Genomic DNA, 26504 nt, shown 5'->3' on the forward strand with positions numbered 1-26504 from the left:
TTTCAGCATTCAGTCTGGAGCATAGCCCACTTATAAAATTCCTCCATGATCCCCTATTCAGTGCTAACATTGGTGCCTCTTCTGATGTTAAACCTATTACTTCAAAATCATTCTTAACCGAATCCAAGTACCTTCTCCTTGGTCTGCCCCGACTCCTCCTACCCTCTACTGCTGAACCCATGAGTCTCTTGGGTAACCTTGCTTCTCCCATGCGTGTAACATGACCCCACCATCTAAGCCTGTTCACCCTGACTGCTATATCTATAGAGTTCATTCCCAGCTTTTCTTTGATTTCCTCATTGTGCACACCCTCCTACCGTTGTTCACATCTACTAGTACCTGCAATCATCCTATCTACTTTCATATCCATAACCTCAACCTTGTTGATAACGTAATCTGAATCCACCCAGCTTTCGCTCCCATACAACAAAGTTGGTCGAAAGATTGGATGGTGCACAGACAACTTAGTCTTGGTACTGACTTCCTTCTTGCAGAAGAGAGTAGATCGTAGCTCAGCGCTCACTGCATTAGCTTTGCTACACCTCGCTTCCAGTTCTTTCACCATGTTGCCATCCTGTGAGAATATGCATCCTAAGTACTTGAAACTGTCCACCTGTTCTAACTTTGTTCCTCCTATTTGGCACTCAATCCGTTTGGATTTCTTTCCCACTGACATTACTTTCATTTTGGAGATGCTAATCTTCATACAATAGTCGTTAAATTTCTGATCTAGCTCTGAAATATTACTTTGCAAACTTTCAATCGAATCTGCCATCACAACTAAGTCATCTGCATATGCAAGACTGCTTATTTTGTGTTTACATATCTTAATCTCACCCAGCCAGTCTATTGTTTTCAACATATGATCCATAAATAATATTAACAACAGTCGAGTCAGGTTGCAGCCTTGTCCTACCCGTGATGCTACTCTGAACCATGAACTCAATTTACTGTCAACTCTAACTGCTGCCTGACTAGCCATGTAAAGACCTTTAATTGCTTGCAAAAGTTTGCCTCCTATTCCATAATCTCGTAGAACAGACAATAACTTCCTCCTAGGAATCCGGTCATATGCCTTTTCTAGATTGATAAAGCATAGATACAATTCCCTCTTCCACTCATAACACTTCTCCATTATTTGCCGTAAGCTAAAGATCTGGTCTTGACAACCTCTAAGAGGCCTAAACCCACACTGATTTTCATCCAATTGGTCCTCAATTAAATACTTGCACTTCCCTTTCAACAATACCAGAGAAGAATTTACCCACAATGCTGATTAAAGAGATACCTCTGTAGTTGTTACAATCTTTTCTGTTTCCATGTTTAAAGATTGGTGTGATTACTGCTTTTGTCCAGTGTGATGGAACCTGTCCTGACTCCCAGGCCATTTCGATTATCCTGTGTAGCCATTTAAGACCTGACATTCCACTGTATTTGATGAGTTCCCACTTAATTTCATCCACCACAGCTGCTTTATTGCACTGCAATCTATTGACAGTTTTCTGCACTTCCTCAAATGTGATCCTATTTCCATCATCATTCCTCTCCCATTGTACCTCGAAATCTAAAAATTACTGAACGTATTTTCACCTACATTGAGCAACTTTTCAAAATATTCCCTCCATCTGCCCAAGGCATCCACAGGATTCACCAGCAGTTTTCCTGACCTGTCCAAAATGCTTGTCATTTCCTTCTTACCTCCCTTTCGAAGATTGCTAATTACACTCCAGAATGGTTTTCCAGCAGCTTGACCCATAATCTCCAACCTGTTTCCGATTTCTTCTTGGATGCTGCAATTATCTGTTTGGCTTTGTTTCTTTCTTCAACATAACTTTCTCTGTCTACCTGAGTTCTAGTATGTAGCCATTTTTGATATGCCTTCTTTTTCCTTTTACAGGCTGCCTTGACTGTGTCATTCCACCAAGCTGTTTGCTTCATCCTACTTTTACACATTACTGTTCCAAGACATTCTTTAGCCACTTCTACTACTGTGTCCCTGACCTTGTCCATTCCTTTTACACTGACTGTAATTGACTACATTCAACTAACTGGTACCTTTCTGAGATTGCTGTTACGTACTTGTACCTGATTTTCTTATCCTGAAGTTTCTCCACTCTTATCCTCCTACATATGGACCTGACCTCCTGCTCTTTCAGCCTCACAATCCCAATTTCACTGCAGATTAAATAATGATCAGTGTCATCAAAGAATCCCCTGAATACACGTGTGTCCCTAACAGCCTTCCTGAATTCCTGATCTGTTATTATATAGTCAATGACAGATCTGGTTCCCCTGCTTTCCCAAGATACTGGTGAATGTTCTTATGTTTAAAAAAGGAGTTTGTGATTACTAAGGCCATACTGGCACAGAAATCCAAGAGTTGTTTCCCGTTCCTGTTGGCCTCCATATCCTCTCCAAATTTACCCATAATCTTTTCATACCCTTCTGTTCGATTTCCAATCCTGGCATTAAAATCACCCATGAGCAGAATACTGTCCTTGTCCTTTACTCTAACAACTACGTCACCGAGTGCCTCATAAAAAATATCCAACTTATCTTGATCTGTCCTTTCACAATGCGAATATACTGACACAATCCTAATTTTCTTGCTAGACACTGTCAAATCTATCCACATCAATCGTTCGTTTACATACCTTATTGCAACTGTGCTGGGTTCCATTTCTTTCCTGATGTAAAGCCCTACACCCCATTGTGCTATTCCTGCTTTGACTCCTGACAGGTAGACCTTGTATTCTCCCACTTCCTCTTCTTTCTCACCCCTTACCCGAATGTCACTAACAGCTAAAACGTCCAGCCCCATCTTACTTGCAGCCTCTGCCAGCTCTACCTTCTTCCCAGAGTAGCCCCCATTGATATTAATAGCTCCCCATCTCATTACCATTTGTTTGCCAAGTCGTATCTTAGGAGTCCCTGGTTTGTCAGTTAGAGGTGGGACTCCGTCACCTCCAAAGGTCCGAGGCATTTTGCTCTGATTGTTGCCAGCATCATATTTAAAGTACCAGGGAAGCAGGTTGCTAGCCTTACTTGCCCCGAGTCCCATTTGGTTTTACCCCTAATGGCTGAGGAACTAACCGGTGGATTTGGTAGTCTTTACCGTATGAGCACAAAGGTGACCACAACTCAGAATATGTCCAAGATGCCCAGCCTTATTCCAAAGTAACTGGTATCCCAACTGTCGGGACCACTTACTTGGCCCCCCCCTGCGGGTTCGGGGGTTAGAATAGGCCCGCGGTATTCCTGCCTGTCGTAAGAGGCGACTAAAAGGAGTCTCAAACGTTTCGGCCTTATGTGATGGTCCCCTCTCGGGTTTGACCTCCATCTATCCAAATTATTCCGAAGAGCGAGCCAATTGGGGAAGGGCACCTTACGTGGTGCACTGTATCCTTCGTGCAATTAGACCTATTGCCGTCTTTCTCGTCGTTGCGATGGTGTCCCGCTCGTTTTCGATCTCATGGGCGATTACCACGCTGCACTCTGCAGTGTTTCTTTTAACTGTGACGACGACCTTGGCCATTTTTGCACCTAAGATCCAGCACGGTAGCCAGTCCGTTGTGGTGGGGTCGCCATGTACCCTCTTGGTTGTAGCCCCCTGACAACACAGGGATCGCTCTACTGATGCCTGCGCCGTTCACTCCCCACGTATGCCAAGGAGTAGATGCCCATCTCCCTGGGGCATCGGGACTCCCGGCAATGGCCATCCTGCCAGGTGGCCTTTGCTGTGGCTGGGTGGCGCCCGTGGGGAGGGCCCTTGGTCGGAGTAGGTGGCATCAGGGCGGATGACCCGCAATGAAGCGTGGTACATCATCTCTTGCTGGCGGCCAGCCGTCAGCAGTCTCTAAGCGTTCCAAGGCTCAATTCAAGGCTAATGTGTATGACCCCAAATCGTTCCCCTCCCTGGCCACACCATGGGAGGAACGAAGGGCTATGAATGAGAGCGAAAGATACTCGCCCCGGTATCTCGTCTGTACCAGAGCTGACGGGGAATCTTTTATGTCCGTGAAGCCTCAGTTCTTTGTAGAGCATTTAGAGGACAAGTTTGGGGAGGTGGAGGGCTTGTCTAAAATGCGCTCTGGGTCAGTACTGATACAAACGGCATCCTCCGCCCAGTCCCGCAGATTACTTGCTTGTGACAAGTTGGGGGATGTTAACGTTTCTATTACGCCACATAAGAGTTTAAATATGGTCCAGGGTGTTATTTTCCATAGGGATCTCCTTTTGCAGTCTGATGACGAGCTGCGCGCCAACTTAGAACGTAGAGGTGTTCATTTCGTCCGGCGCGTTCATCGGGGTCCGAGGGACAATCAGGTTGCTACCGGTGCCTTCATCTTGGCCTTCGAGGGTGATACGTTACCGGAAAAGGTCAAGGTGATGGTCTACCGATGTGACGTCAAGCCCTATATCCCTCCCCCGATACGGTGCTTCAAGTGCTGGAAGTTCGGCCATATGTCTTCCCGCTGCACTTCCAGCCTCACATGTCGAGATTGCGGACGCCCGTCTCATCCTGATACTCCATGTGCCCCGCCTCCCATCTGCGTCAACTGCGGGGAGCACCAATCACCTTGCTCGCCTGACTGCACAGTCTTTCAGAAAGAGCGCAAAATCATGGAATATAAGACCCTGGACCGGCTGACCTATACTGAGGCCAAACGGAAATATGACAGACTCCATCCTGTGAGAATGACATCTTCGTATGCAGCTGCTACAACAACTGTGCTAGCTCCATCAGTTGCGAGACTTCCAGCCAGCTCGATAAGCAGTACGACTCCTTCTGCCCCCTTGCCCGTGGGGGGCTCTCCCCAACCGGTTGCTCCTGCACCACCTACCTCAGGAGCAACCTCCTCCCACCCGTCGGGGACGTCCGTCCCCGCTTCTCAGCCGGAGAAGCGCCTAACTTCTTCGGCTACTCTCGCCCGTAAGAGTTCCCTTGGGACGCTCCCTTCCCAGGGTTCCCCCAGCGGGAAGGATGACGGCCACCAGTGGCATAAGTCCTGACCAGCAGCCGGGCGTAGGGCCTCACGATCCTCCTCTGTCCCGGAGACTGAATCGGTGAAGTCTTCCCAACCGGTGAAACCCAAGGTTCAGCGAGAGAAGTCCAAGAGAAAGACCTCTAAGGCTAAAGAACTTGCGGTGGCACCAACCCCACCTCACCTTTCGCGCTCTGCGTCTGAGGATGAAGTCGAGATTCTAGCGTCCGCTGAGGACCTTGATCTCGCTGGTCCCTCAGACGCCATGGATGCCTCTCGTCCGGGTACTGGATCGGTGGCAGTGTGTGAACAAGCGGCGTAAAATTGCCTTCCCAGTCCTTTCACGCCTTTCTCAGCCATGGACAATACCATCCTCCAGTGGAACTGCGGCGGTTTTTTCCACCATTTAGCTGAGCTCCGCCACCTTCTCAGCCTTCGCCCTTTCTTCTGCATTGCTCTCCAGGAAACTTGGTTTCTGGCGATGCGAACCCCCGCCCTCCGTGGCTATCGGGGTTATTACAAGAACCGAGCAGCTTATGAAAGGGTGTCTGGTGGCGTCTGCATTTATGTCCTTCACACTCTGCACAGCGAGTCTGTCCCTCTCCAGACGCCTTTAGAGGCTGTCGCTGTACGCGTGTGGACGCCACAGGCTGTTATCGTCTGCAGTCTTTACATTCCACCGGATGGTGATGTCTCGCAGCATGTCCTGGCTGCACTGGTCGCCCAATTGCCGCCACCTTTCTTGCTATTGGGCGACTTCAACGCTCATAGCCCTGTGTGGGGTGGGTCAGTGGCAACAGGTCGAGGCGCCATCATTGAGCATTTATTGTCGCAGCTCGATCTCTCGTTGTTAAATGATGGTGCCTTCACACACTTCAGTGTGGCGCATGGCACCTACTCCGCCATTGACCTTTCAATCTGTAGCCATAGCCTCTTACCGTCTGTCCAATGGAGTGTGCATGACGACCTGTGTGGTAGTGACCATTTTCCGATCTTTTTGTCACTACCACAGCGCCACTCTTCTGGGCGCCCTAGCAGATGGGCTATGAATAAGGCTGACTGGGACTTGTTCTCCTCCACTGCCGCTTTTGAGCCTCTCTCTACCGATGACATTGATGCGGTGGTTCAATCGGTCACCACCGGCATCGTTACTGCCGCCGAATCTGCCATTCCCCATTCCTGTGGGTCCCCTCGGCGGAAGGCTGTGCCTTGGTGGTCGCCTGAGATCGCTGAAGCGATTAAAGATCGCCGGCGGGCGCTCCAGCGTCACAAGCGACACCCCTCCCTCGACCACCTTATCGCCTTCAAACGGCTGCGTGCGCGGGCCCGCCTCCTTATCCGCCAAGGCAAGAAGGAGTGCTGGGAGCGGTATGTGTCCACAATTGGCCTCCATGTCACTCCATCGCAGGTCTGGGCCAAGATTCGACGCGTCTACGGCTATCGGCCACCTGTCAGCGTCCCTGCGCTCTCACTGAATGGAGCAGTTTGTACTGACTCCGACGTCATTGCAGATCGCTTACCAGAGCGTTTTGCTATGAGTTCCGCTTCTGCGAATTACCCCCAGGCCTTCCGCTCCATTAAAGAGCGGATGGAACGTCGGAGCCTTTCGTTTCGCACCAACCACCCAGAATCTTACAATGCTCCATTCAGTGAGTGGGAATTTCGCAGTGCCCTCGCTGCTTGCCCTGATACCGCTCCTGGGCCAGATGGCATCCACTGTCAAATGCTGAAACACCTTTCAGTGGACTGCCAGCGGCGCCTTCTCGATCTTTACAACCGTCTTTGGGTCAAGGGGGAGTTTCCGTCGCAATGGCGGGAAGGCATTGTCATCCCCGTTTTGAAACCTGGAAAGACCCCTCTGGAGGTGGACAGCTACCGTCCCATTAGCCTCACCAACGTTATGTGCAAGCTTCTCGAACGGATGGTGAGCCGGCGCTTGCATTGGGTACTGGAGTCTCGGGGCCTTCTGGCTCCGTCTCAGGGTGGGTTCCGTAAAGGCCGCTCCGCCACCGACAATCTGGTGAGCCTGGAGACTGCCATCCGTACTGCCTTTGCCCGCCGTCAGCACCTGGTCGCTGTCTTTTTCGACATGCGGAAGGCGTACGATACGACATGGCGTCATCACATTCTTTCTACGCTTCATGGATGGGGTCTTCGGGGTCCTCTGCCGATTTTTATCCGCAATTTTCTGTCGTGTCGTACCTTCCGCGTGCAAGTCGCGGCCTCGTATAGTTCCTCCCACGTCCAGGAGAACGGTGTGCCACAGGGCTCTGTTTTAAGTGTCTGTCTGTTTTTAATAGCCATTAACGGGCTTGCTGCGGCCGTGGGAAATTCTGTCTCTGCTTCCCTGTATGCTGACGACTTCTGCCTTTATTACAGCTCTACTGGCATTGCAGCTGTTGAACGTCAGCTACAGGGCGCTATCCGTAAGGCGCAGTCTTGGGCTGTAGCGCATGGGTTTCAGTTTTCGGCAGCCAAGACCTGCGTTATGCATTTCTGCCGGTGCCGAACAGTCCATCCTGAGCCGCGGCTATATCTTGCCGACGAACTCCTTGCTGTGGTGGAGACCCACAGGTTTTTGGGGGTGGTTTTCGATGCCCGGTTGACTTGGCTGCCTCATATCCGGCAGCTGAAACAGACGTGTTGGCGGCATCTAAACGCTCTGCGATGCTTGAGCAACACCCACTGGGGCGCCGACCGCTCTACACTGTTGCGGCTCTACCAGGCGTTAATCCAGTCCCGTCTGGATTATGGGAGCCTGGCTTATGGCTCAGCATCCCCATCTGCGTTACGGGTGCTGGACCCGATTCTCCACAGCGGGATACGCCTTGCCACTGGTGCTTTCCGCACCAGCCCTGTGGACAGCGTACTAGTGGAGGCAGGTGTACCTCCGCTGCGGTTCCGACGCCAACGTTTGCTGGCCGCTTATGCTGCCCATGTTCTAAGCTCGCCCGGGCATCCAAACTATCGTCTCCTGTTCCCGCGGTCGGTCGTCCGTATGCCAGAACGTCGGCCCCGGTCTGGTTGTACAATAGCGGTCCGCGTCAAGGAGCTTCTCTCTGGGCTCCAGGGTTTCACTGTTCCACCTCCTTTCCGGGCTACTTTGCATACACCCCCATGGTGTGTTCGTCGCCCTAGCCTTCGGCTCGACTTGGCACAGGGCCCTAAGGACTCAGTCCCTCCAGAGGCCTTCCGCCGCCGCTTTTATTCTATCCTGGCCACGTATCAGGGCTCTGGTATTGTCTACACTGACGGTTCGATGGTTGCTGGTCGTGTCGGGTATGCGCTCACTCTAGGGGACCGTTCCGAACAACGTTCCTTGCCGGATGGCTGCAGCGTTTACACTGCTGAACTGGTCGCCATCTTTCGTGCCCTAGAGTATATCCGCTCCTGCTCAGGTGAGTCCTTCGTTATCTGTAGCGATTCCCTGAGCGGTTTACGAGCTCTCGACCAGTGTTTCCCTCGTTCTCGTTTGGTGATGGCAATCCACGAGTCTCTGCATACTCTCGCCTGTTGCGGCCGCTCTGTGGTCTTTGTGTGGACCCCCGGTCATGTCGGTATCCCGGGTAACGAACATGTTGACCGCCTGGCGAAAGAGGCCACCAGCAAGCCATCTCTACACCTTGGCCTCCCTGAGACTGATTTGCGGGCAGTCTTCCGCCGCAAAATCTTGGCGCTATGGGACGAGGAATGGCGCCAACTGACACTGTCCAATAAACTCCGTGCTGTCAAGGGGACGACGGCTGTGTGGCGGTCATCCCTGCGAGCCACTCGCAGGGACTCGGTAGTTCTTTGCCGGCTCCGCATTGGCCACTCCCGGCTGACACACAGTTATTTACTGCGCAGGGAGGACCCTCCTGTATGTCGCTGCGGGGCGGCTTTGACAGTGGCCCACATTCTGTTGGCCTGCCCCCTTTTAGCTGTGGTCAGGCAGACATTTGCGCTGCCTGATACGCTCCCTGCCCTTTTAACAGACGACTCCGCTATGGCTGACTTAGTTTTACGTTTTATTCGGGCAGGGGGATTTTATCATTTAATCTGAGTGTTTCTGTTTTATTTTTTTGTTTTGTGTTGATTCTGGCCTTTGGCCTATGATTTTACACTGATGTTTTCATGTGTTTCTAAGTGGTTGGCTTTTCCTTTTTTATTTCTATGGTCGGCCAACCACCGTCACACTCTGTGTGGTTTTCGTTCGTTTTGTCTTGTCCTTGTCTGTTTCTCTTGTTCTGTATCGTCTGTGATCTCTTCTGTTCCTTGTTTTTATTCTCTGTGGGTGTTCTTTGTCTTTGGAACAAGGGACCGATGACCATAGCAGTCTGGTCCCTTTAACCCCCCCAACCAACCAACCAACTTACTTGGCCACTCATACGTTGCCCGTGGTTCATGAACTAGGACATGACTACAGGAACCCACACCATGAACCACTAATATTATTCCTAATGTATTAAAATAAAACATGAACAGCAAGTGTCCCAACACACTTCTACATGTGACGATGACCCTCCATCCAAGATAACATGTTGCGTTGTCGCTATCAAAAAGTCCTCAATCCAGCCACAAATTTCACTTGATACCCCATATGATGATACTTTTAACAATAAACATAGATGTGGTACTGAGTCAAATGCTTTTTGGCCATCAAGAAATACTGCATCTACGTGACTGCCTTCAACCAAAGCTTTCAGTATGTCTTGTGAGAAAAGTACGGGTTGTGTTTCACGTGATTCCAAAAAATGAATCAATGCTGGCTGCCATTGAGGTGTTCATTCTGTTAAAGATACCTCATTTTGTTTAAGCTCGGAATATGTCCTAAGATTCTACAACAAATCAGTGTCGGGGCTATTGGATGGTAGTTTCGTGGATCACTTCTACTACCCTTCTTGTGGACAGGTGACCTGTGCCTTTTCCAAGAACTGAGCACAGTTTTTTTGTTGGAGGGATTTATGATCAGCATAAAATCTGACAGGGATTCCATCAGGGCCTGGAGCTAGTTCAATTTTAACGGCTTCAGCTGTTTCTCAACACCACTGAAAATAATATTTATTTCATTCATCTTTTCAGTGTATGGGAATTAAATTGGGGTAATTCTCCTGGATTTTCTTTTGTAAAGGAACACTTGAAGCTGGGATTAAGAATTCCAGCTTGTGCTTTCAGTTCCTGTCACATTCTGTAGAGACTGGCCATTGACTTTGGTGCTACTAATAGCATTTAAATATGACCAGAATTTGTTAGGGTTTCTGAAAGATAACTTGACTGTATTCTGCTACAATGGTCATTGAAGGCATTACACATTGCTCTTTTGACCAAATGTGTTTCATTCAGTATATCTCTGTCTACAGCCAGACACTTCATTTTACACCTATTATGCAGTGACCTGTTTCTTTAGAAGTTTCTCTACAGTGACTGTATACCATGGAGGTTCCCTCCCAAAATGGACTGCTCTGTTAGGTATGTATCTATCCAGTGCATGTTCAGCTATTCTTTTAAACTTAAGCCAGAGTTCCTCTACATGCTTCTACCCTGTGCTGAAAGTTTCAGGTTCTTCATTGAGATAGGACACAACTAGATTTTTTGTCTAGTTTACTGAACATACATATCTTCCTGCTTGTTTTAGTCGTCCTTTGTACTTCGGTCATCATTGTTGCCACAATCGCATCTTGATCACTGATACCAGTTTCAAGATGGACATCCTCAAAGACGTAAAGTCTATTCACTGCCGTTAAATCCAACATACAAAGTGTATAAAAAAAATCATCTGATTTGGAACGTCTATATTTCTAAAAGTAATAAACATATACAATGAAATTTTTTTTTTAATGAATGGGAAACTTTTTTTTTCCCCTCCTTCATACCTTTTTTATAGGTGTTCAAAATGCCCCCTTGAAGTGCACCATATATGTCAATGCGGTATTCAGATTGTTCCCACACTGCAGCGAGCATGTCTTGAGTTACAGCTTCCACAGCTGCTGTTATGCAATATCTCAATTCATCCATTGTTCTTAATAATGGAGGCACGTAAACAGTCTTTTATAAACCCCGATAAGAAATAATCACATACTGTCAGGTCTGGTGACCATGGAGGCCAGTAGTGTAAGGCTGAATAATTTGGTCCAGTGTGACTGATGCATCGTTCAGTAATCCTTTGATTTAAAAATTCCATCCCTTCCAGATGCCAATGTTGCGGTGCTTCATCCTGTTGCTAAATGAAGTCATTTGAATTAGTCTCCAAATGTGGGAAAAGATAGTTCTCAAGTATATAGAGATGTGTAGCAGTGTTCTCGCCAAAGAAAAATGGACCATACACAGTTTCCCATGAAACTGCACAAAACAAATTAAATTTTTGAGAGTCCCTCTCATGTTGTACAACTTCATATGGTTATTATGTACCCCATATTCTTACATTATGATGGATCACCTTTGCACTTAAATGGACTGTTGCCTTGACACTAAACACTAAGCATGGAAGGAAACTGTCATCCTCCACCTTTCCAAGGACAAAATTACAGAACTCCACACATTGTCATGTCACATTCATGAAGAGCTTGCAGTAGCTGAATTTTGTATGGTTTCACATTTAAATATCGACACAACATACTGCAGACGGACATCAGGAGCATGTTGAGCTGCACAGTAAACAGATTTCTGGGGACTCCTTGTGAAACTATGGCGGATACGTTTGGCGTCTGTGTCACACTTGGGGATGACCCAGCGATTTGCCTTTACACAAACAACTTGTTCGTGGCATTTTATCATGCTCTGTGCTGTAAGAGGATCTACACCGTACATAGTAAGAAAGTCTTTCTGAACAGTCATTACTGACACGCACTACGCAAAACAAAGAACACAAAACCCTTTCTGTTGTCCCAACACCATTTCTACTAGAACTGAAGTGGGTACAAATTCCTGCTACCTAGTGGGAACCATGTAAAACTCGAGAGTTTGCACTTTCCAACAGTATGTTGTTCTTACACATCTCTCAAATAACATAATAGTTAGGATTTTTTTTTAATCATACAATTCTTTAGATTCATCTATATTTTCAACATGAGTGGGGTTCCTAACTATTTGTTCTAGGTAGTTTTCAGAGAATGTATTTAGTAATGTTTCACGTAATGTCTTACCATGCCCATTACTAACAAGTGTAATTTTCCCAATTGATTACTGGATAATTAAAGTCTCCAGCGATGATTTCAGTATGATTTGGAACTTGTGTACAAATGAACTGAGGTGTTCTTTAAAGCTTCTGGTTACATAAGTAGATTAGTCTAGTGAGCAGTAGAAGGATCCAGTTATCATTTTATATCCACCTCTGGTGCTGAGTCTTGCCCAAACAGTCTCGCATGCAGCTTCAATTTCCATCTCAGTGGATTTCAGTGTCTTGTCGACTGCTACAAATACACCACTTCTTTTTTCCATTTTCCATCCTTTCAATATACACTCAGATATTCCCCAAAAATCTTATTGCTTTTGATTTCAGGTTTCAACCAGCTTTCTGTACACAATGTTAAGTGAGCTTCACTGCTTTTCAGGAGTGCTTCAAACTCTGGCACTTTGTTGTGAATACTTCGGCAGTTAACCATTAGGATTTAAGTAGTGTCACCTGTGGGAGACGTTTCTTTCGATCTTACACCAATACTTCTTGGTTTCCTATAGCTCTTGTTATTTGGATTGGATGGACAGTTGCCTAATTACCCTTGTGCACACCCTGCACACAGTAGGCTACCTGAGGAGCAGCCTCTAACATTTAGTGCAAACTTGACCCATTCAGGGGCACATATGGTTGTCTCAGTTCTCAGCCCTGGGGAACAAGTCCAGGAAGTTACAGCATGTACAACATGGTCTGTCACAGAATCTTCAAAGTCTCTCGTTCAGTCCTTCCACTGGACTCAGAACCAAAGGGCTAGGATCAATTCTGGGGACAATGCTGTAAATTTTGAACTTTGTTGAAACTTCACACGCAGGGTCAGTCTTCTCAACCTTCTCTGCCAATTGCTGGAATGACCCAAGTATGACCTGGGAGCCCAGACAACAGGCATCAGTTAGTAGCACCATGTTCCCTCAATGGCTGTTCGAATAGCTTCTTCAATAAGATGATGAATGAGGCTCTCGGACAAACACACTGAGTGCACCTAGTATCCTTTCCTGTCCCTTGCTGCCATTTCTCTAACACATAACATCATTCGCTGTATGTCTGAACTGCCGACAAGTAATATACTCCTACACTTTTGTGTTTGCCTCTTGTTGACACTGAATCAAAGAGATTTTCTCCAACAGGTGAAGTGAGTCCCACTGGCTCAGATTCAGTGAGACAGCACTTCAAACTTGTCAGTTAGGGGGATTGGTACAACACCTGTGTCCTCACCCACCCTGTAAAGGATAACTAGATCTACCGTTGACACCACTCACAGTGAAGTGGACGAGCAATGACAGATCCTGTACTTTCTGAGAGGAGACAGGATCCACAGGAGAGGATAAAACTTGAGGTACCTCTGGTACTGGTACTGGTATCACAGGTACATGATTCTCAGGAGCACCAACTGCTAATCATTTGACAGTAGTCAGGGTGATTTCCAGCTGCTTACAAATGTCAGCCAATTCATTCCATGTTCGAGAACAGCATTCACAGTTGGGCTGCATTTTGGCTAGTGCATTATATTAGAAGGCAATGAACCAATAACTTTAAATTAAGCCTACTAATTACCTTCTAATCTGTTGAGCTAAAGAGTTGCTAATTCCCTATGAGAATTGAAGCAAATACACAAAATGAAATCTCTATTAAGGCAACACAAAAACCCGTGTAAAAGTTACTAGTTTCCTGAAACATTTTGAGGTTCATTATATTTGTTAACAAACTGGAAATAAGAGTTAATTTGTGATAGAGGTAGATAATATATAGGGCTACTCATCTTCAAGGGAAAACTAGATGTAACACAATATGTTAGTTAGAATACCTGTCACAGTAACTAAATCACAAATACCGATTTACTACAAATTACTCATAGATTACACAAAGGATAATGGTAACTTCCGAAAATTTTCAAAAACCCCATGTTTATTTGCATTGATATGTGATGAAATTCGAGGGTGATGTATTCTTTGGCAGTAACTGTGAAACACAAACACTGGTACCCTATGAAATAAGTACCCAAAACACTCAAACCGGCAACTTAAGAAAATATAGTTTTGTAAGAATTTGAAAATTCTCAAAAATAACCTGTTTCTCATGTAATTATGTAATGAAATTAGAGAAAGATTGTTTTGGATGAGGATAGGCCTACTGTTCCCAAAAAAAATATTTTAGTTCAACTAAGTTTTAACCCACAATTGACAATAACAGTAAGAGTTTATTCCAGCATTTCATAATATATCACAATACATGAACCATGGACCTTGCCGTTGGTGGGGAGGCTTGCGTGCCTCAGCGATACAGATAGCCGTACCGTAGGTGCAACCACAACGGAGGGGTATCTGTTGAGAGGCCAGACAAACGTGTGGTTCCTGAAGAGGGGCAGCAGCCTTTTCAGTAGTTGCAAGGGCAACAGTCTGTATGATTGACTGATCTGGCCTTGTAACAATAACCAAAACGGCCTTGCTGTGCTGGTACTGCGAACGGCTGAAAGCAAGGGGAAACTACAGTCGTAATTTTTCCCGAGGGCATGCAGCTTTACTGTATGATTACATGATGATGGCGTCCTCTTGGGTAAAATATTCCGGAGGTAAAATAGTCCCCCATTCGGATCTCTGGGCGGGGACTACTCAAGAGGATGTCGTTATCAGGAGAAAGAAAACTGGCGTTCTACGGATCGGAGCGTGGAATGTCAGATCCCTTAATCGGGCAGGTAGGTTAGAAAATTTAAAAAGGGAAATGGATAGGTTGAAGTTAGATATAGTGGGAATTAGTGAAGTTCGGTGGCAGGAGGAACAAGACTTCTGGTCAGGTGACTACAGGGTTATAAACACAAAATCAAATAGGGGTAATGCAGGAGTAGGTTTAATAATGAATAGGAAAATAGGAATGCGGGTAAGCTACTACAAACAGCATAGTGAACGCATTATTGTGGCCAAGATAGATACGAAGCCCACGCCTACTACAGTAGTACAAGTTTATATGCCAACTAGCTCTGCAGATGACGAAGAAATTGAAGAAATGTATGATGAAATAAAAGAAATTATTCAGATTGTGAAGGGAGACGAAAATTTAATAGTCATGGGTGACTGGAATTCGAGTGTAGGAAAAGGGAGAGAAGGAAACATAGTAGGTGAATATGGATTGGGGGACAGAAATGAAAGAGGAAGCCGCCTGGTCGAATTTTGCACAGAGCACAACATAATCATAACTAACACTTGGTTTAAGAATCATGAAAGAAGGTTGTATACATGGAAGAACCCTGGCGATACTAAAAGGTATCAGATAGATTATATAATGGTAAGACAGAGATTTAGGAACCAGGTTTTAAATTGTAAGACATTTCCAGGGGCAGATGTGGACTCTGACCACAATCTATTGGTTATGACCTGTAGATTAAAACTGAAGAAACTGCAAAAAGGAGGGAATTTAAGGAGATGGGACCTGGATAAACTAAAAGAACCAGAGGTTGTACAGAGATTCAGGGAGAGCATAAGGGAGCAATTGACAGGAATGGGGGAAATAAATACAGTAGAAGAAGAATGGGTAGCTTTGAGGGATGAAGTAGTGAAGGCAGCAGAGGATCAAGTAGGTAAAAAGACGAGGGCTAGTAGAAATCCTTGGGTAACAGAAGAAATATTGAATTTAATTGATGAAAGGAGAAAATATAAAAATGCAGTAAGTGAAACAGGCAAAAAGGAATACAAACGTCTCAAAAATGAGATCAACAGGAAGTGCAAAATGGCTAAGCAGAGATGGCTAGAGGACAAATGTAAGGATGTAGAGGCCCATCTCACTAGGGGTAAGATAGATACCGCCTACAGGAAAATTAAAGAGACCTTTGGAGATAAGAGAACGACTTGTATGAATATCAAGACCTCAGATGGAAACCCAGTTCTAAGCAAAGAAGGGAAAGCAGAAAGGTGGAAGGAGTATATAGAGGGTCTATACAAGGGCGATGTACTTGAGGACAATATTATGGAAATGGAAGAGGATGTAGATGAAGATGAAATGGGAGATATGATACGGCATGAAGAGTTTGACAGAGCACTGAAAGACCTGAGTCGATACAAGGCCCCGGGAGTAGACAACATTCGACTAGAACTACTGACGGCCTTGGGAGAGCCAGTCCTGACAAAACTCTACCATCTGGTGAGCAAGATGTATGAAACAGGCGAAATACCCTCAGACTTCAAGAAGAATATAATAATTCCAATCCCAAAGAAAGCAGGTGTTGACAGATGTGAAAATTACCGAACTATCAGCTTAATAAGTCACAGCTGCAGAATACTAACACGAATTCTTTACAGACGAATGGAAAAACTAGTAGAAGCCAACCTCGGGGAAGATCAGTTTGGATTCCGTAGAAACACTGGAACACGTGAGGCAATACTGACCTTACGACTTATCTTAGAAGAAAGATTAAGGAAAGGCAAACCTACGTTTCTAGCATTTGTAGACTTAGAGAAAGCTTTTGACAATGTTGACTGGAATACTCTCTTTCAAATTCTAAAGGTGTCAGGGGTAAAATACAGGGAGCGAAAGGCTATTTACAATTTGTACAGAAACCAGATGGCAGTTATAAGAGTCGAGGGACATGAAAGGGAAGCAGTGGTTGGGAAGGGAGTAAGACAGGGTTGTAGCCTCTCCCCGATGTTGTTCAATCTGTATATTGAGCAAGCAGTAAAGGAAGCAAAAGAAAAATTCGGAGTAGGTATTAAAATTCATGGAGAAGAAATAAAAACTTTGAGGTTCGCCGATGACATTGTAATTCTGTCAGAGACAGCAAAGGACTTGGAAGAGCAGTTGAATGGAATGGACAGTGTCTTGAAAGGAGGATATAAGATGAACATCAACAAAAGCAAAACGAGGATAATGGAATGTAGTCTAATTAAGTCGGGTGATGCTGAGGGAATTAGATTAGGAAATGAGGCACTTAAAGTAGTAAAGGAGTTTTGCTATTTGGGGAGCAAAATAACTGATGATGGTCGAAGTAGAGAGGATATAAAATGTAGGCTGGCAATGGCAAGGAAAGCGTTTCTGAAGAAGAGAAATTTGTTAACATCCAGTATAGATTTAAGTGTCAGGAAGTCATTTCTGAAAGTATTCGTATGGAGTGTAGCCATGTATGGAAGTGAAACATGGACGATAAATAGTTTGGACAAGAAGAGAATAGAAGCTTTCGAAATGTGGTGCTACAGAAGAATGCTGAAGATTAGATGGGTAGATCACATAACTAATGAGGAAGTATTGAATAGGATTGGGGAGAAGAGAAGTTTGTGGCACAACTTGACCAGAAGAAGGGATCGGTTGGTAGGACATGTTCTGAGGCATCAAGGGATCACCAATTTAGTATTGGAGGGCAGCGTGGAGGGTAAAAATCGTAGAGGGAGACCAAGAGATGAATACACTAAGCAGATTCAGAAGGATGTAGGTTGCAGTAGGTACTGGGAGATGAAAAAGCTTGCACAGGATAGAGTAGCATGGAGAGCTGCATCAAACCAGTCTCAGGACTGAAGACCACAACAACAACAACAACAGGTGGGTATTGATACAACTGATGAAAGATTATGCTGAAGCAATGTGAACAGTAAAGTATGCTAGTCAAAAACTTCAAATCAGCACAAGAATCTTATACACAGGGTCACACACAAAGGGAAATTCTGAAGTTAGCATTTATATGCAAATAAATGTGAATATTGCAGGGATTTTTCACTTAGGCATTTCTGTCCACACTTCTACACTGGTGTGCAGAAGAAGAATGGTGCAGTGCGAGTTTCTCAGTCAGTCTCTAAAATGTGCAGCACCAACAAAGGAAGTCTTCTGCCTGTTGCAGCTAACAATATTGTACTGAAGACCACAATAAAGGAAATTCTTAAGGGGCTTATGATACGCGTTACGTTACATGAGAGGATACATTATTACTCACAATAGAGGAAGAGTAAAGAGAAAGCTGACACAGTGAGAATGGAAAATGCGGTTGAGAAACAGCAACAGAGGAGAAGAGACATTCTCTTAAAAGCAGGCAGGAAAGTGCTAAGCCAGATTACCCAGGACAAAATATATCAGATGCAAGAGAATAGACCATTATTCACCAGTCCTCTTATATATGCTAAACTGACCAAAAAATGTTTCGCACCACCTGATAGTATATGGTTCTGAGGGAACAAGTGGAACAAAAAACTTTAGAGTGAAATAAAAAGAAAACAATAACAAAAAGTATATGTTTTGAAGTTTCCATTTATACATATCTGAGAAATCACACACTGGTGCTGAGTTTAAATACAGCGTTGCTCCACCCTGTGCATTGATGCATGATTAAATGCATTGACATGCTGTCCACAAAGTGATAGAGATGTTGCTGCTGAGGGCCCTTTTGCTCTTAGGTGTTGGTCCATCAGAGGTTATAAACAGTGTGAGGAAAATTCGTGTGCCAAGACAGTGCAAATTCCAACTGATCTGAAGAAAGCAGCAGCAGTCATGTAGGCATATACAGCAGGCCATTTCATTCAGTTGGTTTCTGCCACATGATAGATGATGATCACAAAGGGGGGCACTGTTTTGTTGGTGCATAATTGTCTTGAAAGGTGAGCCCTTGTCAAAATGTTGACAGTGGGTTGGAGGTTCCTGTCCTGATATTGCCAAGAAGGGTCTCTCCTCTATAATTAGGCTTACCATAGTTTTTTGGGTCCATTCCATGACATATTCATCAAGTTACTGAACAGTTTACTGAAACATTAAACTTAATATATATTTTCAGATGGATTTTTCACTAGGCATGACTTCTTTCACAAATGGTTTGTTTGTTGTAATGCATAATAAAATTCTCAACAAGGAAGCTCGGAATTTTATCATTTAGCAGATTTTTAACAGTAGCTACTAGAGGTTTACCCCTTTCTCAGACCATATGTACTCGTAATTGAGAAAGATCTCTCAACTGGAGCAGATATCTCAGTCAAAGACATTGCTAACTCAACCATTTCAGAAATACTGCAACATGGAACGTGTTATTTGAAACACTTTAAAAATTGTTTTTCACTTTTCTTAAATAGTATGTGGTACTTTCTCAGAGCTCGAACCACAACCTATCCTTATGTTTTGAATTAACTGGTTGGAAAATGCACATTCATGAAATACACTAAGTGATCAAAAGTAACCGTACACCTGGCTGAAAATGACTTAAAAGTTCGTGGGGCCCTCCATCGGTAATGCTGGAATTAAATACCGTATTTACTCGAATCTAAGCCGCACTTTTTTTCCAGTTTTTGTAATCCAAAAAACCGCCTGCGGCTTAGAATCGAGTCCAAAGCAAGCGGAAGTTCTGAAAAATGTTGGTAGGTGCCGCCACAACTAACTTCTGCCGTCGAATATATGTAGCGCTACACAGGCATGCTTTGTAGGCACAGAGATAAATACTGGCACAAAAACCTCTGCGTCATTAAATAAATTAAAATACAAATTCCGTATTGTTCATCTTCGAATGTAGCAGAATTTCAATGTACTACGAAAATCCGACTGGCAAGACTGTTAGGGATGTTTGTCAATATGGCCAACTGTACGTTCTGGATTTTTCCTACCTGTGAGAAGTGATGGCTGCTAATAGGAACCTGATGAAATGTGAATCACATGCAGTATTCTCTTCACCATAAGAATAATACGAATATAAACATTTTGCCATGTATTCTTTCGTGTTTGCTGCTATCTCATTTAAATCCTGTCTGCCTAATAAACTACGAAACTAGAGTGAGACAACAGCAAATGCGGAAGAATATACGTATCGTGTCATGTTTATATTCGTATTATTCTTATGCCTAATAGTGATAGTCAGAAATGAAGCACGGCAACTGACTAGATTTTTAAATCTAAAATGCCTCTAATTTCTGTGCAGAATGTAATGTACTAAAGAGACGTCTGCAAAGATTTTCAAATGGAGAAAAATGTTCGCTGAACTCTCGTTCAGAACATCTTCTGTCATACAAAGTCTATCATTTGGTTCTTGTTGATCATTATCAAAGAAAGCAGCAGTGTAAGTAACAACAAATAGCAGTCTCTTGCCATTGTTTCGCTAAGCGGCGGTAGCACGCACAAAAGCAAACCATGCCGCGAGCGGCGACAGGTCGTAAACACGCACAATCAGAATGCGACAAACAATGCATGACGCAGTACAGTAATGCATTTTCAGCTTAGAGCGACGTAAACACCTATAACAAAGAAAATGGCACATATCAGATCAAAGCAAAATAAGCAGTCGATTCAAACCAGACGAAGCACGTGAAAAAGGAAGAGTACCTGTATAAATACGAACAGAGCGCCTGACGCATAGCAATGGCTAGCTGGTAAAGCTTAACTGCTAAAAAGCTTAAGACTCGAACCAAACTACTGTAGCTGTATCGTCTTTCATTCGACCTAAATTCTCTCATATTACAATGGACCAACTTTGTTTCGATTTGGAGGTGCGGCCTAAAACTTTTCTCTCCCCTTGAATTTCGAGTCTCAAATTTCAGTTGCGGCTTAGATTCGAGTGCGTCTTAGATTCGAGTAAATACGGTATGGTGTTGGCCCACCCTTAGCCTTGATGACAGCTTCCACTCTCGCAGGCACACGTTTAATCAAATACTGGAAGGTTTCTTGGGAATGACAACCAATTCTTCACGGAGTGCTGCAAAGGGAGAGATATCGAGGTCTGTCAGCGAGGCTTGGAACAAAAAGTTGGTGTTCCAAAACATCCTAAAGGTATTCTATAGGATTCAGGTCAGGACTCAGCGCAGGCCAGTCCATTACAGGGATGTTATTGTGATGTAAACAGTCCGCCACAGGCTGTGCATTATGAACAGGTGCTCAATCGTGTTGAAAGACTCAATCGCCATCCCTGAATTGCTCTTTAAGATTGGAAACAAGAAGGTGCTTAAAACACCATTATATGCCTGTGCTGTGATAGTGCCACGCAAAACTACAAGGGGTGCAAGCCCCCTCTATGAAAAACACGACCACACTAGAACACCACCACCAACGCCAAATTTTAATGTTGGCACAACATATGCTGGCAGGTGATGTTCAGGAGGCATTTGCTATACCCACACCCTGCCATCAGATCGCCACATTATGTGCTCATCACTCCACACAACAGTTTTCGCACTGTTCAATCTTCTAAAGTTTACGCTCCTTAAACAAAGCAAGATGTTGTTTGGTATTTACCAGCATGTGTGGCTTATGAGCAGCTGCTCAACCATGAAATCAAAGTTTTCTCATCTCCCGCCTATCTGTCATAGTACTTGCAGTGCATCCTGATGCAGTTAGGAATTCCTGTGTGATGGTCTGGGTAGATGTCTGCCTGTCACACATTATGACCTTCAACTGTCGGCGGTCTCTGTCAGTCAACAGACAAGGTCGGCCTGTATGCTTTAGTGCTGCATGTGTCCCTTCACATTTACACTTCACTATCGCATCAGAAGCATTGGACGTAGGATGTTTAGGAGTGTGGAAATCTCATGGACAGGCATATGACACAAGTGACACCCAATCACCTGACCACATTTGAAGTCCATGAGTTCCACGGAGCACCCCATTCTGCTCCCTCACGATGTCTAATGACTACTGAGGTCACTGATATGGAGTATGTGGCAGCACAAAGCACCTAATATGAAAAACGTATATTTTTGGGGTGTGCAGATAGTTTTGATCATGTAGTGTATGTCATTGGTATTTATGGAAGCTTTTATAATTTCATTAATACCTTGTGCACTATCTTCTACATAAGACCAGGCAATTTCAGTTACTAAATGTATCTACTAAAACTGACTAACTTTATCAAAATTGTTATTTCCTGCTTTAAAGAAATCTCATATGTTTGATGAAGCAGTGGCATTCATAGCACTTCTATGTTTAACTGTTTTCATGTAGTCTTCATTATCACTGATCCTTTATGTCCAACACAAAGTACCACAGTACATAGTGTGCGGTAACATGTGTTATTACTCTCGTTACAATTTCAAAAATTTGTACTCCTGTTGCAGGTTAAAGCTAAACACACACTTTATTTTTGCCCATTCCCAAACAATGAGGCAAAAAAAAGAAAGATAAATTGCTTAAAAACCTGTAGACAAATTACTTCACACCTGAGAAAAACATAAACACATGGCCCCTGTGGTGTTGTCAAGTAACTAAGGTGAAACATTGTGGCTAAACAGGTAACTATAGCTCCCCATTGACATTAGTGCTTGCTTCAAGGTCAGTTGATAGAGGCACAGGCATAAGGAAATGTTTTAAAAAGTTATGTTGAACATGTACGTTTAAAATTTAAAAAAATTCTTGCCTGTAATAAAATTCTCAAACTCCGAAAGTTTTTAGCGATCCCAGATGGCACTAAAAGAACTAGGACTGTCTGGGCTAATCATGGATGTATGGTAAGCATTTCTACACTTGAAATCAGTCCTAAACATGACTGATATACTTTCATCCTGAAAACAATGGACTGCAATGCCTAAGACATGCATGGCTAGCTGGTCACCCCCCACCCCTCACATCCTTCTGTGATGGTCTTAAAGTATCAGACAAATCTTGTATCATTAGTGGAGATAACCTGACGCCGTTGATTTGGGTTCCGTGCCAGGTGTTCCCTTATCTTTGTTCTTCAAATGTCATAGTGGAGGGGGGTTTGCTCTGTGTGTAATTTGTGCTTAGTAAGCAGATTGAGCATTGAGAGATGATGGCAAACTATGGGTTAATACAGACCATCCAGTAACCTCCAGAAATCTCATTCACAGTTCTTGTCGTATTCTTCTTGACATCTCTGTGGGCCATAATTTGAAGGTAGCAATAATCAGCTGGTGGTGTTGATTGTGAATAACCACTAAGAGGCAGGCCCACAAAGTTTATTGTCTCAAAATAGTGCAACTGTTTCAACGATATCATTTCGCGCCATGAAGATGTGCTGATTGTCTAAGCCTGAAATGATTCTTTGAAGCAGGTTCACATTTGGAAACTCCATGCGCTCTACTACACTGCACTGAGAATGCAGCGTTACCTCCATGACACAGGTTGCCATACATAGTGATTGATGTGGTTAAGAGTACTGCAATAGGTTTCCAATTAAATAACAAAGCAAAATTATGCATGTCATGAAGTTGGATCAAATACTTTTTTATGTATTCACATTAAGTATTGAATTTAATTTTATCCATAGGTGCTATTGTTTCTTCCATGACTGTATTAATTTTGTAAAATAAAGAACTGTCTTCAGTCACAATCATCATTTCATTTCGAGCCTAGGGAGCTCATCATTAGGTGCTCTGACAGTCTACATCAATTTTTTTCCCCTCAGATTTAGCTTAATTCTAGTGTTTCCAGTAGTGGATACGTTGTTTTGAAGCATAGTATGAATAAACATCTTTATGTACATGTATACACTTCCCATTCTACAGCTTATTTGTAAATACATGTACGTAAACATGTTTATTCTTACTCTGCTTCAAAGCAATGTATCCACTATTGGAAACAGATCAGTTAACCTAAATCAGAGAAAAAAGCAAGGTAGGCTGTCAAAGCACCTGAAGATAAGCCCCAAAGCTCGAAATGAATCACGCGTTGAAATAAAATCATGATCATGACAGAAGGTGATTACTTTTTATTTTGTGAAATCTTTGATTTTCCATTATTGCCGCTGGTGAGATGAATACAACTAACATCTTAACAGTGGTAACACATAATCCATATGTCACTGAGGCGGTTCGAATTTTTAGTGGAATTAGCTGGTGGAATGTTCTGTGACTACTTCATTTCAACACAACTCTTGCTTTCCATATTACACCTCACAAACAGCTTAAGGCAATGGCTTTCAAAATTGGAGATAGTTCTCAGGGTGGTATCTAGGCAATAATGCCTCATTTTGTGTAAGATTTTATGGGTGAAGCACTGTTTACAAACTATGGAAAAAAAATCATAGTTATTTCTTGAACATTGTGAAGACTGACTCCCAAGGACATGAAATAATGTTTAACATAGAGCTTGTGCTGCGATGAGTCCAAATGAAATTCAACATGCAGTATTGTCATCCAGAATCAGTTTATAGTAAAATACAAACTGTACCTGTAGTATGTCTTTGCTTAAATTTGAAACAGTAGGGCAGACGAGTGGGACCTTCTCTCCTGATAGCAGGACAATGGTTTGAATTACTGTTACTTAGTCATTTGATAAAATGCCACACATTTCATGTAGTTAGTTGAAGTTCTCTCCATACGCTCTTTTCAATGCCACAGAAATGTACATAGTTCTATAAAAGATGTCATAATTCGACATTCATAAATGTTAAAAATAACTTGCATATTTCACCAGGTTGTCCACTATAAAATAACAGAAACTGCACAGTGATAAATGTACTCATTCTGCAAACCCTGGGTGGCCTGTCTTAGCTTATGAGTGGAAAAAGTGCATGGTATACTGCTAAATGAATGCTCAAGGGCTAGTAAGCTAACTGTTAGTAAGGTTTTTTCCTACATGACATGTTGTGAAAGTTGTTCTTGTAAGCTGACTGGTATGTGCATGACTATATGTGTGGGAATGTCTCTCCCTCCACAAACATTTTTAAATGTAACACTCCCATCACTTGGCAGCAATGTAATTTATAAGTAAGGTAATTAATATGCATGGCGCATTAAAGGAATAAAACAGACAGCCTATAGTGGTTAAAAGGATTCCGTCATTTACATGTGTTGAGGCTCTGGACACATACGTGAAGAAATTATTTTCATTTGACAGGCTCCCAAATTTGTAAAATCTGTCTCCCTCTTCCTTGTGCTACATTGCTGCAGTAAAAGTGTTAATTGTATGGTAATTTTGCAAACAACAAAATAAAATTCTGTATTTCATTTACAAATTATTTATGGTACTTTCTTCAGCTGTCAGTAAAGTTGCCGGGCACATAACTCCTGTCCCTGGTGGTGTTGGGCCAATGACTGTAGCTATGCTCATGAAGAACACAGTTATTGCTGCTAAGAAGACTGTTGTGTACAATATCCTCGATCCTGGAGCTGTGGTACAGAAGAAGGCTTCTCAGCTGAGGCCCTAGTAACATGACATTAAAAGTATGTAATTTTTTTGAATTTTGAGCATAAGGGTGGTGAATACACACTCTTAGCTGCCTGAAAGTTTAACACTGGAAGCAGGAACCTGATTTAAAATAATGTAGAGTGAAGGGTGTATCCTGAGTTAATTAATTGTGTGTCTGACATAGTTTGCATGTACATCCTATTATCTCAGAGTAATCTCTTTGCAAACAGTTTTTTTTTAAATGCAATTTAGTATACACTTCAGATCACTGTCATACACTGCTACACTGCTTTGCAGATATGAGGCCTTCCCCATCACCTTTGTGCTATTAACAAATTTCTTAATTGCTGAATGAATGTTACTTGTCCTATGTTTGCTCTTACCCATCATGTTTTGTTTTAGGTGATACATAGAAACCATACAGAGGGAGTATAGGAACTCCACCACAGTCTTTCAGTGAGAAGAAAATTAAGATATGTTGACTGTGATCATTGTCAGTATTGAAGCAAACTGTTGTGAAACTAAATAAGCAGTTGGAAAAATCAAGTCAAATTGGGTATTAAAAATACTGTTTTTATGCCCTAAAAACTAAATATATGTATGTAATTTGAGTGGAGTTTAAATTTTAGCATAAGTCTTATTTATTTTTATAAGAAAAAGTGATCAGTCCATCCAGTTTTTATATAATGAACAAAATAAAGATAAATATTTAAGAAGTTAATGTTTTTTTTTTATTCATTTGGTGAGAAATCAATAACTGAAACACAATATTTCTAAGAATACATTATTCACGTTGTTTAAATTATCATTGCAGCAGCACAAACTTAGTATCAGTAAATTATTTCACTTGTCAGAAAAAATCCTTTGGATTTGTGCTTCGTAGTCACACTCTGTTCTCACTGTCATTAGTTCTTTCAGACTCATTTATTGGTTGTGGCCACTATGAGCCAGGAGCAGCTCTGTCACAATCTTCCTGAATGCAATACAATGAATCAAAGTATGTAGACTTACTTTTTCAGCTTAAGAATGGTGGAACAGAGATGTTAAACAATTTAAGGTCTAAATTCTGTAAGCAGTGACCCAAAGGTTAATGTTAATGAGTCACTGTTGGTATTGATGAGCTTGAGCACATATAAATACTTGAGGAATAAACGATACCACACACTCTAAAGATAAAGTATTTGGAGTTGTCAACAGGCACATACAAATGAAAGAAAAATTGTTAGCTTTAGGAATACATCCTTTCTCAAGCTAGACTAAAAACACACACGTGCACCCCTACTGAACTGCGGCTGGACACATAATGTGAGGATTGCAGTTCAGTAGGTGGACTAGGGGTAGGTGGGGGC

At 43.3% G+C, this 26504-nt stretch overlaps 1 protein-coding gene across 1 annotated transcript in view; it reads left to right on the forward strand.

Moving 5' to 3' along the window:
* The window catches only part of LOC124594779 (bifunctional methylenetetrahydrofolate dehydrogenase/cyclohydrolase, mitochondrial), a 44356-nt gene extending 18480 nt beyond the window's left edge, over positions 1-25876 (forward strand). Inside the window, exons 8-9 of the mRNA XM_047133185.1 lie at positions 25005-25190; positions 25558-25876. Of these exons, the coding sequence (XP_046989141.1) occupies positions 25005-25174 (170 nt within the window). The 3' untranslated portion in view covers positions 25175-25190; positions 25558-25876. The remainder of the gene's footprint in view (positions 1-25004; positions 25191-25557) is intronic.
* The last annotated feature ends 628 nt before the right edge of the window (positions 25877-26504 follow it).

The sequence above is a fragment of the Schistocerca americana genome, chromosome 2, assembly GCF_021461395.2.
Source record: "Schistocerca americana isolate TAMUIC-IGC-003095 chromosome 2, iqSchAmer2.1, whole genome shotgun sequence".
Classification (NCBI taxonomy): Eukaryota; Metazoa; Arthropoda; class Insecta; order Orthoptera; family Acrididae; genus Schistocerca; species Schistocerca americana.